The 21,563-nt window shown below is 36.9% G+C and overlaps 1 protein-coding gene and 1 non-coding gene across 5 annotated transcripts; both read left to right on the top strand.

Annotated features, from left to right (window-relative positions):
• The first annotated feature begins 15,160 nt into the window (after positions 1-15,160).
• TRNAV-UAC (transfer RNA valine (anticodon UAC)) lies at positions 15,161-15,235 on the top strand. The gene has a single exon. It is a non-coding gene; the product is annotated as a tRNA-Val (tRNA).
• Positions 15,236-16,913: 1,678 nt separating this feature from the next.
• On the top strand, positions 16,914-21,552 carry LOC132030106 (protein BASIC PENTACYSTEINE7-like). 4 transcript variants are annotated; one of them, XM_059419588.1, is made up of 2 exons: positions 16,914-17,047; positions 20,604-21,552. In XM_059419588.1, exon 2 carries the CDS (start codon positions 20,621-20,623, stop codon positions 21,278-21,280), a length of 660 nt encoding a protein of 219 aa, XP_059275571.1. In that variant the 5' UTR covers positions 16,914-17,047; positions 20,604-20,620; the 3' UTR covers positions 21,281-21,552. The 4 variants fall into 4 exon arrangements, with proteins under 4 accessions (XP_059275571.1, XP_059275570.1, XP_059275574.1 ...); XM_059419587.1 differs by lacking the exon at positions 16,914-17,047 and adding an exon at positions 17,064-17,218; XM_059419591.1 differs by lacking the exon at positions 16,914-17,047 and adding an exon at positions 17,076-17,194.
• The last annotated feature ends 11 nt before the right edge of the window (positions 21,553-21,563 follow it).

Below are 21,563 nucleotides of genomic sequence, written 5' to 3' on the forward strand. Positions count from 1 at the left end.
AAATCCAACCTATGATTCGGGCGGGAATGTCTATAAACAAGCCATAATGTCCAAAACTTAGATATGGATGTTTAGGCATTAAATTAAAAATTTCCCCTTAATTCTACAAAAAATTTTGGGCACTTTCCCCCGTAAATAGGACAGAGAATTTAACTCGCCAAACCCAATAAACAACAACCCCAAACAATACCAAAAACCCAAACCAATAACATCAAAACCCCTTTTAAAACGTTCCACATTAGTACCCTTTCCCTTTTCCCAACATAATTCATCAACATTCCATTCAATCACGAATTTTCAACCCAAAATTTTCGATTCTTACGCCCCTTTTACCAATTCAAGATCATTCATGAAAGTAAAAGCATTTCATCCATTTACAAAGAATACAAAAATCCCCCAAGACTAGAATTCACCCAAAATCTCCAACCTTTGACACAACTTTCCCAAACACATTTTTCATCTTCTTATTTCATCAACAACAACCACAATTTACACCTTAACAATTCCATTTCCATAATTTCATAAATCTACAATAAAATCACAAAATTTTCCTACAACAACTTAGTCAAAAAAATTTCATGCCAACTTGAACTAGAATTCTTCCCTTTGCATTAGAAAGCCATTACAACACACTAATATAATAAATAAAATTTGACCATTCCTTTTGCATCAACACCCATTTTTGGCCACACACACATGTACCCATGACCCAAAATTTTCATACTCTACATTCATTCCCACATACACAACATATATATAAAATTTTCCAAGCTAAAAGAGTAGGAATTTTACCTTTTCCTCAAATTTCCACTTGCCACAAACGTAGTTCTCTCGCTCAAATAATTATACCACGTTGAAGAGGGTCTCGAACTTAGTAGGAATTCAAATAGAAACAAATTTTTGGATCAAAGTGGAAGGACCTCAATTTTTTTCTTTCTTTTTTTGATGGCCGAATGAGCCCCTTTATTTTTTCTCACCTTTTTCTTTCTTGAAAGTTCTTGAAATGATGAACGGAGAATAATAGGCCCCTTTTTATTTATTTATCACATGATTTAATTACATGGGTTTGGGCCCTCTTCCATTTTTTTTCCATGGCCGGCCACCCCTAAAGTCGGGACTTTTGTATTTTTTTTTTTGTTCACTTCTATTTGAGCCCAATTAGTTATGGTCTTATTTTGTAATTCCCGAAACTAATTTTCAAAATTATCAATTTTGCCCTTGGCCTTCCTCCATATCTTCGCATCAATATTTTTCATGAGCAACATAAATATTAAATAAAATCAAAATATGGCCTTATCTCTTACAAGTCACAATTATTTTTGAATTTTCCAACACGTAAAAATTGCTGGAGAATAACAATACATATATATATATATATATATATATAACCGTATCCTCAGTAAAAGGATGTCGTATGAACAATGTACTGAGTATGTAAGGTGGTAACAAATCATAATCAAAATTTGACTTAGGACAAGAAATCACAATCTAACTCAATACTTTGCAACCACTGAAGAAAATAAATGTGCACACAAAATCTCAAAACACCGAAGTCAGAATAATCATCCAACACACATGCCGGCTTCCGAAATCAAGTGTAATGGTCATATCGACATTTTCGAATGCTACTTCGGATTAGTATCACAATAGTCCTGAATCATGGGGACTCGTATCCGGCATAATAATAAAATACCCTTCTGAATCAAGAATATTAGCCATCCTAATGGTTCTTAAGAATAGAGCTTCGCTTGAATTAATATCACCATCATATCAACATAAACTCAATCCACAAGATATCAATTTCAATTCATATCATAACTCACTAATCAATTCATTACAATCTAGCTTATTAGCCGTAGTCTTTCATAAGAAGTTATCAAATTTGTATCTCACTCGGACTACTAAGGACATCCAAGTGTTTGAGGGTAGAATTATTATAAAATTCTTACTACTTATATTCTACTCAATTTCAACTTAACCCTACCTAAAGAATAATGATCATGTAAACACAAAGAGATGATACTATGGAATAAAACATAAAATCGTAAATGAAATGAATAGTAAAATCTTAAACCCCATTCCAGTGATTTTGAAAATCAAACTTTCGTATACCCATGCTTGTATATAAAACTTTATTTCTCGAAATCCATAGTAAACAACAAACACACAACAACAACTTGGCACCTTAATGGTGTTCCCTTTGGAACCACAAAGGATTACAATATCAATAAGACATCACAAGAAACATTTAGACATTACTCGTCTAAGAATATCATATGGAGTACAGCCCCAAAATATCAACAAGGATCATGCCAAAAGAAGAAAGGTTTCATATACATACCTTTGCCGCTAAAATATTATCACAAAACAGTCCATCTTCATATAAAACTATCAACAATATTCATTTACCAACAATCAATCCAATATATATCCTTATAATCAATCCCTTAAACTTATCTCTCTATTTCTAATGGAATTTTGACAAGACTTTATTCTCGGACAAACCAAGAAAATCCAATTCAGCTAAATTATCAGAACAATATCAAACAACAATATCGACCAATCAATATACATCATAACTCAGATACTTCCATCCATTTAACTCCACCGAAACAGCCCCACCTTCATAAACTCCTTAAAATGCCAAACGAGCTTTTAACATTATTTTCTCCGTTCTAATCCGTTAAAACTCTAAATAAACACTTTAATAACATAAAAGGAACTTACACATACCTTTGCAGCAGCTCAACCACGAAAATATCATCCCCCAAGATCAATATTTAGCTTAAAACGACGACGACAACTCGTACTATACTTTATCCTTCACGAGCCCGGATTGTGGCCCTCGAACTTGATCGATTCTCCACTTTCTCTCTAACTCTCCTCTCTCTCTCTCTCTTTTAAAAGTTTGTGGACTAATTTATGTTTAAATGAATGAATTCATACTTAATTATCCCTTATATGGGTCTTGTCAAGTTCCCACCGACCTTGAGTCGGTTAAGCCGAGCCCACCGCCTACATTACCTTTCTATTCTTAAAACGTTCATAACTTTTTTTTCTCATGTCCCTGCTTTTTTACACCCCTTTTTGGGAAATTTTTTTCAATTATCTATAACTTTCGTGTTTGGAGTTTTTTCCCAAAATTTCCCCAAAAAATGATAGGGTTGGGAACCCCGGGAAATCGGATCACCCGAAAAGTAACTTAAAAACATCTTTTTGGGGGGCTTCCACTTGGATTTGGGCCCCGGATCCTTCTTGAGTTGTGTTTAACTTCACATATATTATCCCTATAACTTGTCATATGTCCTTTATAAAATCTTAACATGTGAACCCCGCCTAAAACACGATTACGGTACATATATCTTTTTAAAGTATCGTTCCTGTAAACTGTTATAGTTTTAATCCTCATACTCATGCTATCCTCATGCTAATACAGTAGAATTTCATCCTTTATACTTGTAATATTTGCTCCTCCTTGAGCTCACATTAAGCCAAATGCTGACCTTAATGCTTGAAATTTTAAGGGTGTAACATGTAATATTCATACAGCTGCAAGCTGGTTGCTGCTCCATCTAAACTCAACACAACATCTTGAGACAAAGGGGTTAGATCTAGAGGGTTAGGGGGTGGAAAATTTTTTGGGAACAATGAGTTGAGGTATGTTAAGGCTAACTTTCTTTTCTTTTGGCATGATCGAATGAGCAGCCCCATTATATCTCGTAATTTGTACGTTGGGAAAATTTTGGACAAGTCGTACATAGGTATTATTGGCGTGAAGTATTAAGGGCAAGCTTGGAATTTGAAAGTTTTCATTATGTATGACTTCTTGGAAAAGCCAAGTGGCATTGGGACCCACCCATGGATGGCCAATTGTTTTAGAAGCCATGAAAAGGGGTGTATGTGTCCATTCATGTTGTAAGGGTTAAATACATACATGGACAAAGATGACCGTGCAAAGCAACAATTCATCTTTTGTGGCTTTAAGAAATTTCTAGAAAATTAGAAGAAAAAAAAAAAAGGGTGCGCGGCCGGCCATGTGCACCTAATTATATATATATGTGTGTGAGTCATGACAAGCAAGACAACTTATCATTCCAACTCTAGAGAATTCAAGAGAGATGGAGAAAGAAGGAGAAAGGCAATCGGCCAAGAGTCAAGCCGAACCCAGCTTCCAATTGTTGATCATGAAAATAAATTTCTTCATGCTTTCCTACTAATTAGCTGTCCTCTACGACGTGGAGTAGTTCGTTGGAACAAGATAATCATCCGTTCTTGCCCATCATGCATCTTAGCCGAGCGGAGAAGGTGGATGAGAAAAAGGTGAGGTTTGATCTTCTCTACATGTTTTATGTGTGTTTGTGCATGTTGTGAAATGTAGAAATGAGTGAAGTTCATGAAAAAATATGGTAAGTTGTGTGTGGCCGTGTGTAGGTAATATTATATAGGAGTAAAGAACTAACTTACTTGGCATGTTTGGATTGTTGTATTATGGATAGTTGTGCGTATGTTGTAATGTGAAGGAATGGATAAAAAAATTCATGAAACCATGGATGTGGGTGCTTGTCCGAATAGGTGGGTGTGTTGTGTAGGAATGGTGAGTTAAATTTTCCGGTATTGTAGTTGTTGTTGTTACGGAATATGTGATGGAAATGAAGGTTTGATAACTCAAATTAAAGTTGTACTTGGTTGTGGGCTGATTTAGAAGATAATGTGATTTCAATATGGCTTCTTGATTAATGAAAATGATGTTGATAACGTATGGAATTGTTGATATAGTTTGTGAATTCGGAAGAGGGAAATGTATTGTGGTTGTTCTTATGGCATTTGGAAGTTTCGGGTGAAGTAAGACATGGGTTGGATTGTCTTGAATATTTGTGAATGGATTATTGATGTTGTAAATATGATTGTTGGTTTGGTTGTTGTTGATTTGGCGTAGTTGAATTCTCGGGGATGTTGAAGTTACGAAAATCTTGCCCAAATTTTTGTAGACAAAAGTATTAATTTGAATTGGATTCTCGAGTGTTATGGCTAATGTCGATAACCTAATGACATTATTATAGATCGTGAAAGTCGAGACTCAAGTTTGGATTAGCTTAGAGGGCGGCCAAGGTATGTAAAAGCTCACCCTCCTAACTTCTTTGGCATGTCTTAGTAATAAGCTATGATAAGATCCCCGAGGTAATTCTACTCCTACGATCCGAGCATGTCCATGATTCTTGGCTTTCCCTTGATATCCGGATTCTTAATGTGGTCGAATTATGGTCCTTATGCCTTTTGTATGATTATCTATGAACATGCATAAGAAAGATTTTGTTTTTAAATGGGACGGAAACTACGAACACCCGTAACATTCCATAGGAAAGGGCTCGGATCACTTCGATATGTCGTAGGAGGTTCCCCCGTATGTATAATGATCTCAACCTCCACGGGGCGGGCCGGTGAGTTTGGGTACTTGTCCGTGGGCCCGCAAGACGTTCCTTTGTATAGTTCTAGCAACTTGTTAAAAGAACTTTATATAGTTAGCAACTTGACTTTCGAATATGATTACTCACTTATCTGTTAAGTCTGAAATGAGAAATCGTATGTGTATGGTGTTGATCCGTAACTATAATGGCTAGAGTTCCATTTGACAAGTCCCGAGTAACATTCGAAAGAAATTGGATTTGACTATGACTATTGGCTTGGTTTTTAAATGATAGTCTGTTTTGATTGTTTTATGGAATCGGTGTAAATGTACGAAATGAGAATTCGTATGCATATGATTTTGATACGTAACTATGATTGATAAAGTTTCATTTGATATGTTCGATAATATCCGAGAAGAGATTTGAATTGGGTAATGCCCTCGACGCCGTGATACTGCAATCGGTTATTGTTAAATACATGTAAATGTTGTGAATGGCATATAGATCCACGATTACGCTCGTGCAAACTTTTGTAACTCGCACGTCGGAGTCCGGGCCGATAACATCGTGCGCACGATCCGAAGTATGATGAGCTTCAGTATGATGTGCGACTAATATTATGGTGTTATGATGTGTCGACATATGATACGATACAAAGTATGATGAGCTACGAGTATGATGTGATTGGTATGATGTGTGACGGAGATACGGAGATATAAAACTTTCGAAGTATGATGAGTTGTGGCGCCAAGCGGGAAGGGCGACCACGTTCCGTCCCGTCGGGTCCATTACGGACCGCGTAGGGCATATGCTATGGTAATTGATGATACGATGACATGATGACTTGATAATGTTATGATTTGATAACATAATGAATACGATACGATGATATGATAATATGATGTAGTAATGTGATGATATGATAATTTGATGAAATGATAATATGATGTGATGATAAAATGATAATCGTCTAATGTGATGATATGATAATGTGACGATTCTCTGTTTAATCGGGATATGATGACACGATGATATGTTATATATATGTGATGATATGTTATATATATATATTCGGAAATATGATACGGTAGTTTCGGAGGGCAAACCCAATGGTGGGGCAAACCCGATGGTGGGGCAAACCCGGTGGTGAGCGAAATTCCACCTTTGGTTTAGGCAAATCCCATATTGGTTTAGGCAAATCCCATATTGGTTTAGGCGAATCCCACATCGGTTAATGTCGCTACTATGATATGTTCTACTTTATATATATATGAGACGAATGTTTTAAAAGCAAGCTAAGTATTTCGGTGTTCGATTATTATATTGGTATTACGTACCTCTTATGCACTATTTGTATTACGAACGCGTGGCAACGGTATTCGACTATTATGCACATTTTTTGTACTCCTCATTTCGGTTATGATCTCGTTTCTGTATTCCATGCTTTACATACTCGAGTAAATATTCCGTACGACCCCGCTTTCTTCGGGGGCTGCGTTTACGTACCGCGCAAGTACGCCGAACGGGCGAAGACGTTAGTAGAAGATGTTCCGGCGGAGTTGGCGAGCTCCATTTCCTCTAGAATCTTCCTTGGGGATTAAGAATGTTTATTATGAAAGTTTGTTCTATGTTAGAGACTTTGCGAACGGAGTCATGTGTATAGTGTGCGCATCGGTTATATGGCAACTCTGATAGCGCGATGTGCGTATGCGTTATATTACGGGTATTATATGATTACGATTTTATTTGGTTGAGAAGACGGAAAGTCATGTTGTTTTTTCGAAAAAAAAAAATTCATTACATATTTGTGTTTTGGCTAAGGTCCCCGAACGATTCTGATATTCGAAATCCCCGGCGGATTCGCTCGGCCACAGAGTAAGGGTCGGGTGCCCATCGCGCCTTGGATTAAGGGTGTGACAAATTGGTATCGAGCGGTTCGTCCTAGGGGTTGTACGCAAAGTCGTGTCCGGTAGAGTCCACCGATTTGTAGTTGTGAAACCGGCCACATTCATAAACGAAGGAGGCTACGGGGCATCTAGGGTGGTTATCCACTTCTTAGATCGTGCCATAGAGCCAAGTCATAGGGAATGAGATTTCCGATACTAACCTTTGATTTTAGCAGAAGAACGACACCGATCGAAGAAGGCGATTGATGATGGAAGTTACAAAGCACGCAGGTAAGTAAAGGTACGAAAGATATATGTTGAATAAGGTATTGACGCATGACTAAAATGTGAAGTTGAAAATTGAAAGGGAAAGTAAACAGGAAAGTGTAACACGTGCAGTCGGGTTGGACATATGAGGTCAGTCTATTATTTTTAGACTTTTATGAATATTGAGAGCCCTGTGCGGCTATGATACGATATGATATGATATGATGTGTACATATGATGATGGCCCTGTGAGGCACTGTTGGTATCTCCTGCGTGCAGGTTTTGGGATAATAAGGAATACAAAAGAAGCTTCTGTTGAAATTTTTCTAAATAGTACGAAATGAGATGTAAGTGCGGAATATGTTTTGAAAGAAGTCGTGTTAATAGTAACGATGGGAATCGAGCCACGAGTATGGCTGCCCTCTAGGAATAAGTTAACCAAGAAGTTGGTGATAATAGTAAATAGGAGGCCGATGAGGATATGGTAATAAGGAATTTGAAACGGATTGGTGCCGTTAAGAGATGACTTATGACATTAAGAGATGACTTTGAAAGGACGGTAGGTTGGGATAAAGTGATATGATTAAGGCAAGGGTACGGAGGAAAAAGAATTGTGACGAATAGGAACGTGCGATAAGACGGCCAGATGAGACGTGTCGTGAGAAGACGTTTTGGGATATGTTAAGATTCGACCTGCTCAGTTAAGTGATGAAGGTTATACGGTGAGGTGGACGCGATCATACCAGCGTTAACGCGCCGATTTTGTTAGAGTCTCGGGTTAAGCGTGCGGGAGTGAGAGAAATTTTGGGATGGGTGACCCGCGGGAAGTTTTACGAAAATCTTATAAATTCGGACGTAAGCAAATGAAAGCGGGAGTAGTCTAAGAAAATTGGGAGTACGCAAGGGTGGCTGGGAATCTCAAGAGGACGCGTAGCGGGCGGATCGGTCGGTAAGGAGAAGAGGTTAATGGAAAGGGGGAAATAAGAAGGAAGTGAGACAACGGTGTAATAATAGGGTATGACGTGTGCAACTTCTAAGGACACGTACCATGAATGTGGACGCAGAGCTCAAGTTATAGAAAGATGGGAAACGAAGTAGGACGAATGCTAGAAAATGACTGGGATGGTACGGATGAATGTGAGTGAATAGAGTACGTTTTGAAAATGAGAGAAGGAGTGTGTTCTGAGTGACACAAAGGTAGCATAAAGATCCTCGTGTGCGAGAATGAGGGATAGGCATAGCGGGAGAAATGATAAAGGGAAATACACGAGGTGGGTTGAGATAAAGATAACATTTCAAGAGGACTTTGGACGCTTACCGTCGGAACAAAAGTGTTGCCTAATTAAGATTGGAAATAAGGACATGAGGCGAAGTATAAACGGATAATGGTATAAATACACCCCTAAAGGGGGGAAGCAGGTGAGAAGTTTCGCACAGACTTTGGACGACACGACGCCAGAAAAATGGACGTGTATGAAGGAAAAAGAGTATGACAAGAGAATGGTGTTGGATAGCTTAAGAGACAGTATGAAGGATGCAGTAGCACTACGAAAGCTCTGAGCTCCCAGGGACCTGGTAGGACTAGTTGAACATTCGAGGACGAATGTTCTAAGGGGGAAGGATGTTATATTCCGCATTTCATTTGCAATGGGATATTTCGAGTCATTGGAAAGTTAACGACAGTGGCTATTTTTTCAACTTTGTTTTAAGGTACAAGTCGTTTTATGATTTTATTGGATGGAAATATTAAGGAAAAATTTGGGGTTAAAAATTAATTTTGGAAAGTTAAAAGTTCATGAAATTAAAGGCCAAGGTGGAGTGGGCCATAGGGCCACATGTGTTTATTATTTATGGAAGCATAAGATGATAATTAAATCATCTTTATCATTTTCACTTAAGGAAATTTCTAGAAAATTAGAGAAAAGGGGAAGAAAGAAAAAGAAGGGAAAACGGTTAAGAGTGCACATGACTAGTCATGTGCCTATATATATATATATATATGTACAAGTGATGAAGACATGAGACTTATTCATTATTTTGTAAAGCAAGAGAATTCAAGAAAGATGGAGAGAGAGAGAGAGAAGGGAGAGTTCGGCCATCGTGGCGAAACAAGGTGCCCATGGAGCTTGAGTCAAGAAAATTATTTTCTTCTTGTTTCCCTACTAATTGGAAAGGTTCTACGACATGGAATGGTTGGAGGGAGAAAGTCATTCGTTGTGCAATTTGGAATCCTAGTCGAAGTGAAGTGGTGACGTTGAATGAAGAAGGTAGATTTAATCTTGGATTACATGTTCTTATAGATGTTTGTGCATGTTGTAGTATGTGAAAATAGATGAGAATCATGAAGCTTGGGTGTGTTGAATGATAGCCATGTATGTGTAGTTGGTGTAGGTATGACGAATAAATTTTATTTAGTGTTTGGTTGATATTGTTATGGACGTTTTGAGCATGTTGTAATGTGTTGAAATGGATGAAATGCATGAAGTTGTGTGTGTTGTTGTGTTGACCCGAATGGTGGTCTGTTTTTGTGTGGAAGAGATGGACTAATTTTATTTGGTAGAATTTGGTTGTCGTATGGTGAATTCTACGATGTGAAATGAAGATTTAATGATCAAATGGAAGTTGTAGTCGTGTGATCCAAGCTTTTGAAAGTTAATATGATTCTAATATGTTTTCTCGTAATTACGTAGGATAATGTATGGGATTGTTGGAGTAGTTTATGAATTTGGAAGAAGAAAATGTGTTATGAATGTTCCTAATGAAGTTGGAAGGTTTCGGGTGCATGGTGTATTGGACGAGTTGTTTTGGAATATTGTGCAATTGCTTAGAATGTTCTTAAATCGTGTTTGAATGGTCTCGATTAATACTTGAACGTATGATCAATGAAGTTGGCGTGATTGTATGCGGTTTTATGGAATGTAAATGAAATGTCGTCAAACTATGTGGAGAAGGTTGTTGATATTAAAATGCGTTTTGAATTAATTATGGATGTTGTTTATATGGTTGTTGGTTTGGTTGTTGTTGAATAATTGGCGAGTTAAATTCTCGGGGTTGTTGGATTTATAGGGGAGATGCTTGCCGAAATTTACGAGATAAAGTGACGGCTTGGAATTGGGTTCTTTAATGCTTATGGCTAAGGTTGGGTGTCCAATGACATTATTGTAGATCGTGAGGAGCCGAGACGTAAGTTTGGATTAGCTTAGAGGGCGACCAAGGTATGTAAAGCTCACCTTCCTTTCTTTGGCATGTCTTAGTTAAAGTAGGCTATGATATGATCCCGAAACTCCTCCTACGATCCGAGTGCATACGTGATTCTCATTTCCGCTTCTTGATATCCGTATTCATAATGTAGTCAAATTATGATTCTTATGCCCTTTGTATGATCAAATATGAATGTGCATAAAAGATTATGTTCGAAAAAGGGTCGGTAACTACGAACGTCCGTAACTTTCATAAAAAGGCTCGGATCGCTTCGATATGTCCGTAGGAGGTTCCGTAGCGTATGATGATCTCAACCTCCACGGGCGGGCCCGGATCGGTTGGGTGCTTGTCCGTGGGCCCGCAAGACGTTCTTTTGTATAGTTCTAGCAACTTGTTAAAATAACTTAATATGATTAACAACTCGACTTCCGAATATGATTACTCACTTATCTGTTAAGTTTGAAATGAGAAATCGTATGTATGAGATGTTGATCCGTAACTATGACGGCTAAAGTTCTATTTAACAAGTCCCGAGTAATATTCGAAAGAAACTGGATTTGTCTATGACTATTGGCCTGGTTTCTAAATGATAGTCTGTTTTGATTGTTTTATGGAATCTGTGTAAATGTACGAAATGAGAATTCGTGTGCACATGATTTGGGTACGTAACCATGATTGATAGAGTTTTATTTGATATGTCTCCGAGTAATATCCGGAAGAGATTTGATTTGGTTAATGCCATCGGCTTGTAAATGATAATGCAATACGATTGTTACGGTAAGTACGTAAAATGTTTGAGTTGCGCCATAGATCCTACGATTAACAAATGCCGTGCATTATTGTTACTTCCTTCGCCGAGTCCGGGCGGATTACTATCGTGCGCACAATCCGAAAGTATGATGAGATTAGAAGTATGATGAGCGTACGACATATGATATGATACGAAGTATGATGAGTTACGAAATATGATGTGATTCGATTTGTGATGTGTGACGGAGATACGGAGATACGAAAACTTTCGAGTATGATGAGTTGTGGCGCCCAAGGCGAGGAAGGGGCGACCCACGTTCGTCCATTTAGTCCTATTACGGACCGCATAGGTTTTATGATATGATAATCATGATGGATGACGACATGATGGTTTGATAATGTGATGATGCGATAATATAATGAATTTAATTACGATGATACGGTAATATGACGATTATTCCGTTTAATACGATGATATGATAATATGATGATTGTTGGTGATGATATACATATATACGTATTCACAAATATGATCGTTGGTTTCGAGCGAAATGTGGTGGGGCAAGCCCGGTGGGGCAAACCCCGTGGTGGGGCAAACCCGGTGGTGAGGCAAATTCCACACTGGTTTAGCGAATCCCACATTGGTATGGCGAATCCCACATTGGTTTAGGCAAATCCCCGCGTGGTTTGAGCGAATCCCCATCGGTTAATGTCGGCTACTATGATATGTTCTATTTTATATGCATATGAGACAGAAATGTTTTTCAAAAGAAAGCTAAGTATTTTGAGCATTCTGATTATTATATCTGTCTTATGTACCCTCTTATGCACTATTTGTATTACAAATGCATGTACTTCGGTATTCGACTATTATGCACATTTTCCGTACTCATTTTAAGTTTGATCTCGTTTCTGTATTCCATGCTTTACATACTGTCGATACATATATTCCATCGACCCCTTTCTTCTGGGAGGCTGCGTTTTCATGCATGCGGTACACCGAACGAGTTGAAGTCACATTAATGTAGAAGATGTTCCAGCGGGATTGGCGAGCTCTATTTCTTCGAGGGCATCGTCGAGTCGGGATGTTTATGTTGCGGTTTCATATGGCTATGTTAGAGACTTTTCGAACAGAGTCCCGATGTTGTATATGTCGGTCTTATAAGCGGCTATATAAGTCGATGTATGGTTATGCATTATATCAGATTTTATACGATTATAGATTTTATTAAAATTTGAAGTAAAAAAGAGAAAAGCATGTTTGTTTTCGAAAGTTTCATTATGTATTATGCTATGGTTACGGGCCCAGCATGACTACGAGTATTGCGAAAGTCTGCGGGTTCGCTCGGCCCTAGGTAAGGGTCGGGTGCCCATCACACCCTATCGGATTAGGGGTGTGACATAATAGATGCTCGAAAATAGTTCCCCAATCAAGATATCCTTACCTTACTATAAGGATGCTGCACTAAGGGAAAATTCAGCATACACAAGGCATATAAATCCTTCATTCCACAACATGTAAAGGTGCCTTGGAAAAGCATAGCACGGGGGTCACAGACTATACGTAGACATCAGTTTATATTATGGCTAGCACTGCATGGTAGACTAGCTATAGTGGACAGACTGAAGAAATGGGATATACAACTGTCTGAGGAGTGTGTACTGTGTTCTACTAATGCTATTGAAACACTCCCTCACTTATATATCATTTAGCTGCCCCTACTCTACAAATATATGGTTAACTCTGGTAAAGTGGATAGGAGAAAACAGACGCATCAGGGAATGGAAAGAGGAAATTACGTGGATGATAAAGAGAGGCAGTAGCAACAGACCAGTTGTTGGTATTCTTAGATTTCTTTTTGTTGCCACTATTTACCACACTTGGGCTGAGAGAAATGCAAGGAGATTTCAAGCTACCAGAATGGATTACAAAATCAGAATCAGCCAAATCGTGCTCCAACTTCACACATGAGGACAATCACAGAAGAACTGGGCAAAGATACTAGAGAGATTCAACAATTTTCCTACTTAGTCAATTGATGTATATTCACATGTAATGAAGTAGAATGTCCTTGAGATCTGGTTCTAGAGTCCAAATGGAACTAGTGCTTTGTAAATATTACACTTGGTTTATATAAAATTTTCCAATTCGACCAAAAAACGGACACAACACTTTCAATCACAAAGTAACTCCTAGCCTCCTCCTAGGCAAATAAGGCTGCTGGTTGGATATCTCCTTATTTGGACATGATAGTAAAACTCTTTAATTGGATTCAGAACAAAATTCAAGTAGTATTTGTTTTAAATTTTAATTTCAATTATGGATATTTTTTTGTTTATAAATTGCCAATAAAAATATGGTAAAATTGAACTAAAAAAAAAAGGTATAAGTGATTCCGCTATTTAAAAGGATATTTTGATTGACCAACATTTATATTCATACTTTTAAATAGTATACATAGATAGATAGATAGATAGATAGATAGAGATACGTCGGTATCACTGGAACACATCCGCTTGACGATGATCAGATTTGTTGTTGTTTATCACCGTCTTACGAATTTTGAATCGTGACACTGTGAATTTATAATGAAGATGTTGGCAATGGTGTTTGCTTCCTATAAGTTTCCATTTTATTTGATTGGTTCTAAGGTTATTTGTTTATACTAACCACGCATGTATCCGGTATTTGATTGCTAAAATGGACACAAAGTCGCGCTTCATTTGTTGAGTGCTTCTACTGCAAAGTTTGATCTTGAAATCCGAGACTGAAAAGGGATATATAACCAAATTGTAGACTTATAATATCGGGTTCAACCTAGTAATGCAATTTTGTATTTATAAAGTGTTTGTGGCTTGACGGGGTCAAGGCTTTCTTCAGGAAATTTACAACTTCATATACATCCAAAAGTTAAACGAGTTCTTATCGAGCTTCTTAAGAAATGATTGGTTTTTATCAACACTCGGAGCCGTTTGAACGTGATATGGGAAATCGGTAATTTGAAATCATGATAGTTTGAAGTTGAAGTTTTTGTTTGGATATGCATTTGGATTTTTAAGTTGTATTTTTTCGTAGGCATATAAAAACTCATAAGGGCGTAAAAACCATCAAAACTTTCCATTCTTATACAATCTTCTCAAATGAGAAAATCATACTTTATAACAAAATTAATTCGCTACCGGAAAGGCCTTTCTAAAAATACAACATCAAATGATCGAACTATAGTTCAATAAAAAGAAAAATTAAACATGAGTTGTATAAGTAAATGCGCTTGGTAAATGGTTGGTAAGAGTAAATTTGTTATAAATATATTACCAACTTGCGATCTCTTAATATTTGAGATAAATAGTTTAAGAAAACATGGTTATTAATACACCTATCAACTTATGGATTTATTTTTTACAAAATATAAAACTTATAAGTCAATTTTTACATTTAAATAAATTTGAATTCATGATTTGGAATCCGAAATCATACGCTTTAGAGAATTTGAGATTTGAAATCATGATATGAAATTGAAATTTTATGTAAATTGCCTAAACAAACACCGATTCCTACAGGACTAGCAAGTAAACTATTCGGGAAATACTATTATCACTAAATAACGCAAACCAAGGTAAGTAGGCCTAGTATTAGCGTTGAGCATGTGAGTTGCTGTGGTGTAGTGGTTATCACGTTAGTCTTACACACTAAAGGGTCCCCCAGTTCGATCCTGGGCAGCAACATCGTACTTTATTTTTATATTGACTTATACTTGATTTAAAAGATTATAAAACTTTTAGGGGTCGTTTGGTAGATAGTCGAAATTATCCCGGGATTATAATCCCGGGTTTATTTTATACCATCTAAAAACCATCTATTTTTAGATGGTATAAAATAATCCGTAAGTGGAATAAGAAGGTATAGGTAGGATGATATCCCTGAAGATAATTTTATCCATTTGGTAGAAGGTATAAATTTATCTTGGATTGATACTCACCAAACACAAGTAAAATTAATCTTTTTGGAATATTCGAAACATACCTTCACCAAATCCACCCCTTAGGCTACACACTACTTTGTTTTGAAGTAAAGTAATCAACTGTTTCCCATAAAAAAGATTATTAAGCTGATCAAATAATTTAAAGTTACAACCAAGGCATGTGAGGAAAAATCTATCACTATACCAAGTTACTTACATGAGAGGAAAAATCAAAATCAAAAACTAAAGTTACTTTTTCTGGCAGGTTGACTATAAATAATAAAATCTTGATACCTCACTTTCAGATTAGAATGAAAAATATAGAAAGTTAGAATAATAGAACTTGATTTTTGAAATTAATAATTTGATATCAAAATAACTGGCGGAAATGAATAGGAGAAGCCTGACTAGATAAAAAGAAATTCCAATTTAAATGACTCGCGAGCTAATTTCATTAAAGATATCTATCCATCGTCATGTGCTATAAATATAAGAAAAATCAACAGTGCTTAATTTTTATAAACATACAAAAATTAAAATTATTCAAATTTACAATTAAAGGATTACTCTAGACTAATTCCTAAATATTACTCCCTCCAATCCATAATAAGTATCTTTTTGGTCTTTAACACACCCTTAAAAAAACAGTAACTCCTAAAGAAAGGTATTTTGACTAAGTTACCCTTCATAGAAATTTTGAGTAATTTAAAAGACTTCTTAGTGGTATTGTAGATAAGGGTCAAATTTTAGAAAAATAAAGTTAATTCTTTCTTGATTATATAAGAGATACTTATTTTGGATCAAAATAAAAAGACTAATAGGATACTTATATGGAGTCGAAGGGAGAAATGGCTAGTTTATAAGCATACTTTGTTTTTAAAAAAAATTTATTTTAAAAAATTTTTTTAAAAAGTAATTTTCAAAAAGTACTTTTGGCTAAATCGATTTGTGTTTGTTTAATTAATTTAAAAATCTTTTAATGACGATTAGTGTTTGGCCAAGTTTTAAAAAAGTCTTTACATGTATTTTTCCAAAAATCTTTTTTTTCAAAAAAAGTGTTTTTGAGCAAAAGCTATTTTTTTTAGCTAAACACATTACATCTAAAAGCATTTTTTATTTTTTTTTAAAGCTTAGCTAAACACTCACTTTTTTTAAAATAAGTACTTTTGAGGAAAAAATAAATTTGGCCAAACAGGATATTATACTCCCTTCTCCATCCACTTTTACTTGCCGCTAATCGAAAAGCATATGTTCTCTTCTATTTGTCCGGTTTAAAAAATCAAAAAATAATTTATTACCTAGTTATTAATTTATTTTAATTATTCAATATTTAATTTTTCAAAATATTTAATTTATTATATTTAAAAGTTGATATAGTTAATTTATAATTTTATTAATTACTTATTAAGGGTGCGCCAAATCGAACAACCGAAGGGCCTAGAGTAATTTGGGAGTTGGGACTTTGCCATAATTCTTTGTCCTCCACTTTAGAGACAACTCTGTCACTTTAGATATAACAAGCAAACAAGTAAAAACAAGAAACCCCATTACAACTTTGTATCACTCTGTTGCCACTGTAAGTTTTCTGCCTTTGAAACTTTGTTTCTTGAGACAATGAAGTTTATCTCTTTTTCTTTCTGCAGTTACTGTGCATTATCTGGTTTATAATATATGCTAAAAGTGTGAAGTTGGGTGTTTATGCATTAAAAGGAAGGCTTTTGTTGTGTGTTTCTTTCACCTTTTGTGGGTATGTTCATTCTCTGAGTTTCCAATAAGCTGTTGTCGCCTTTTTTTTTTTTTTTCAATCAGTTCTAGAATTGGGATTGCATTCTTGGAATTTCACCAATTTTGCTACCTCTCAAATTGTGGAATTTTTAGTTTGAGCTAGTTACCCACTTCAAAATTTTAAGAGTAACAACAACAACATACCCAGTATAATCCCACTAGGTGGGGTTTGAGGAGGGTAGAGTACGCAGAGCTTACCTCTACCTTTTGACAAGGTAGAGTGGTTGTTTCTGATAAACCGCCGGCTCAAGGAGAGATGAAAAGGCATTAGTAATATTCAAAATTTTAAGAGTAATCACTCTAAATGATCATGCAATAGAGTAGGGTAATATTTCAAATAAAACACTTAAACCCTATACAGTTGAAATAGCCCATCATCCATATATTTTGATCATGGCAATTATATACAAAATGCTATGTAAGATTTTATGTAAAGGCTTTTTTTTGTTTGTTTGTTTTCTCACTTGGTGTCCGATGCCCCTTTGTGGCCCGACTAATCCGGGTTCGTGCCGAGAAGTCACACTTTGGGAATTGGGGGTAAATTCCTCCCTATTAAAAGCGACTCCATTCTCATAGTTCGAACACGAGACCTCTGGTTAAGGATGAATACGGTACTCACCACCCCACCACAACCTTTGGTGGTAGGAGTTTCATTGTATAAAGAATGCTAGTGCTTGATTTTGAAATATAGGGGTATATCCATGATGGATGGATTGACGCGGCAAATCCAAGGTGAGGTGTGATGGTGTATGCTTTTCGCGGATGATATAGTTCTGATTGATGAGTGTCGCAGCGGAGTTAACTTTAAGTTGGAGGTTTGAAAACAGACCCTAGAGTCTAAAGGGTTCAGGTTGAGTAGGACCAAGACAGAATACTTGGAGTGCAAGTTCGACGTATCACAAGAGGTTGACATGGAAGTGAAGTTTGGTACCCAGGCCATTCAAAAGAAAGAAAGTTTTAAGTATCTCGGGTCAGTTATTCAAGGAAATTGAGAGATTAACGATGATGTCTCACATCGTATTGGTGTGGGGTGGATGAAATGGAGGGTTGAATCCGTAGTCTTGTGTGACAAGAAGGTACCGCCAAAACTTAAAGGCAAGTTTTACAAAGCGGTGGTTAGACCAACTATGTTGTATGGAGCGGAGCGTTGGCCAATCAAGAACTCTCACGTCCAGAAGATGAAAGTTGTGGAGATGCGGATGCAGATGTGTGGACATACTAGGAGAGATAGGATAAGAAATGAAGACATCCGGGAAAAAGCGGGAGTGGCCTCTGTGGAGGATATGAGATTGAGATGGTTCGGGCATGTGCAGAGGAGATGCGCGGAGGCTCCAGTATGAAGGTGTGAGAGGCTGGCTATGGATGGTTTTAGAAGAGGTAGAGGTAGGCCGAAGAAGTATTGGGGAGAGGTGATTAAACAGAACATGGCGCAGGTCCGACTTACCAAGGACATGTCCTTCGATAGGAGATTATGGAGGTCACGTATTAGGGTACAGGGTTGGTTAGTAGTTAAGAGTTTTTCTACTTATCCTTGCATACTTGTAGTTGTAGTATTACTCTTGTAGGCCCCTGTGTTTGATAGTAGCTTGTCATGTCTTGTTATACTGCTTTGGATTGCTTGTTCTTTTTTACTACGTCGTCCTATTATCTTAAGTTATTACTGCTTATTGTTACTGATACTTTTTCATCTCTTTGAGCCGGGGGTCTATTGGAAACAGCCTTCCTACCCGTCAAAAGGTAGGGGTAAGGTCTGCGTACACTTTACCCTCCCCAGACCCCACTTGGTGGGATTTTACTGGCTATGTTGTTATTGTTGTGGTTGTTGTATCCATGATTGTGTAATGTACTACTGAGAAATTGTATTGAAATAATCAAAATACAGATGAAAACATAGAAATAACACAAAATTCAATGTTTGTATAAGGTTTCCATTATATTAGGGTTAGTACTTGATTTTGAAATTCGAGTAGTGTAACGTGGCTGAGTCATATTCAAGTGTATTTAGAGTAAAAAGTAATTTACTCAAATATTCGATGGGGCTTGAATCAAAACGGAATAATACTTTGTCATTGTTTGCTCAACAGTTATGGGAAATGTGCTTAGCTACTGTAGTTACAGCAATGACTTTGACTTGGAATGCTTTCAACATGTGCAATCGCTCACATGTAATTGCTTTTTCCTTTGTTTTGCATCTGCATTCTTGAATAGTCTTTGCATTGCTTTGTTTAGGACTTAGGATAATCACGTCAGCATTTTCAAATAATGTTGCTGATTTAGGATCTAAGTTTAATCAGACTGAAAATAAGAACGGAAAAGGGTCAAATATACCCCTGAACTATCACAAAAGGGTTAAATATACCCCTCGTTATACTTTGGGTCCAAATATACCCTTCCTGTTATACTTTGGGTTCAAATATACCCCTCTATTATACTTTGGGTCCAAATATACCCCTCCTCCGTTAAAATTGTCCATGGTGGACATGAAATATAATGTGGCACTGACAACTAGGTAAGGTGGATACCACATGGCATGGCACCTCACCACCCCAATCCATTACCCTTTTTTTTCCTTCTTCTTTCACCACTACCATCTCCTTCTCTCCACAACCTTTGCCACCGTTACAACACACCACCATCTCCACCTTCATCATATTAGAGGGCCACCACTGACATCAACCTTTGCCAATTCTAAGTAAACATTTTGAGAAAATTCATGATTTTGAAAATTTTATTTATTTTGTTTTCTTTATTGAGTTTTTACATGCTATAAATATATGTGCTTGCTTTGATAAAAAAAAACGAGGTTTCACGGTAATTGTGCGTTTTTTGGTTCTATATAGTACTAATTAACAAAACTAACTATTAATTAAATAAAGGGATGAGTATCCAACTTTGTATTTCAGTTTGCATTTTTAATCAAAAAAGGAGAAAGATCTTCACTGGAATCAGTGGAAGTATTCAGTTTGATGAGTACTTTAAGTAATTTTTACCTAAGTCTAACTATTGAGATGAAGGTGGTGCTAATGGCGGCAAAGGTTGTGGAGGGGAGGAGATGGTAGTGGTGGAAGAAGAAGGGGAAGAGAGGGGTAAATGGGTTGGGGGTGGTGAAAATGCGTGGTGTAAGAACGCATCATATCTCATGTCCACCATGGACAATTTTAACGGAGGAGGGGTATATTTCTCAAAGTATAATGAGGGGTATATCCGAACCCAAAGTATCGGTAAGGGTATATTTGGACCCAAAGTAATATATCTAACCACTTTGTCACAGTTCAAGGGTATATTTGACCCTTTTCCGAAATAAGAAATATGGTTACTGAAATTCTCACAAATTATAATTTGTGCAGGACTGGCACATGCAAGGATGGAACCTCGTCGCGGAAGCTACCGAATGGCATCTCAAGTGAACCACAACGAAGAGACATTTGATTCACATTTTCCCCCAGCAACAAAATTGGGATCCGAATCAAAACCTTGTGCTGCTGTTCCTATTCGTTCTGTTGCCCCGACAGGTAAACAAAACGTGAATGTAAAGTTCAAGGCCAAACCAGGGAAGGTTGAAAAAAACAAGGCATCTAAAAAAGGAATTCGTGAAATTGTATCAGAACTTTTGAAAGTGGAACGGCCTGAAAATAAGCCTTCTGCCTCTAAGAAAACTAAAGGAGAAGCTAGAAGTGGAAAGACGACGATAACAAAGAATCCAAATTCAGTTCACAGTGGAGCTCGTGCTGATTTTTCTGGCCTGCCACCACCATTTTGTTCCTGTACTGGTGTTTCTAGAAAGTGCTACAAATGTGGAGGTGGGTGGCAATCATCCTGCTGCACCACCTCCTTATCTGAGTATCCCCTTCCTTTGAATCCCTCAAAGCCCGGAAATCGTGTGGCTGGGAGAAAAATGACTAATGGAGCATATAATAAGCTTCTTTGTACCCTTGCAACTGAAGGTAGTGATCTTTCTAATCCAGTTGACCTGAAGAACCATTGGGCAAAACATGGTAGTAACAAGTTTATTACTCTCAAGTAAACACGAGGACAGTGGACTGAAACGTATGTATCAACTGTATTATGTGTATATTATTTTACTCTCCAACTGTTGTTTCGCGTTAGCATTGTAGGAACCTTGAGTACTAGGTTGTTAATATGTGCAAATTAGTACTGATAAATTCTGGTAATCTCATCATGCTTCTCAATGTTAGTCTTATGGCATTCTGGAACTCACGATATGTTATGTTTAGTCTCAATGTTCAGCGTGAAATGTTATGTTTATGTCTCAGCAGTGACAATGATGTTTTCTAATTTTTTTGGTT

Source organism: Lycium ferocissimum, chromosome 9 (assembly GCF_029784015.1).
Source record: "Lycium ferocissimum isolate CSIRO_LF1 chromosome 9, AGI_CSIRO_Lferr_CH_V1, whole genome shotgun sequence".
NCBI classification, from domain to species: domain Eukaryota; kingdom Viridiplantae; phylum Streptophyta; class Magnoliopsida; order Solanales; family Solanaceae; genus Lycium; species Lycium ferocissimum.

What these genes read in the sequence shown, in the direction of transcription:
- LOC132030106 (XM_059419588.1), top strand. Translation starts at nt 20,621, where the DNA reads ATGGAACCTCGTCGCGGAAGCTACCGAATGGCATCTCAAGTGAACCAC.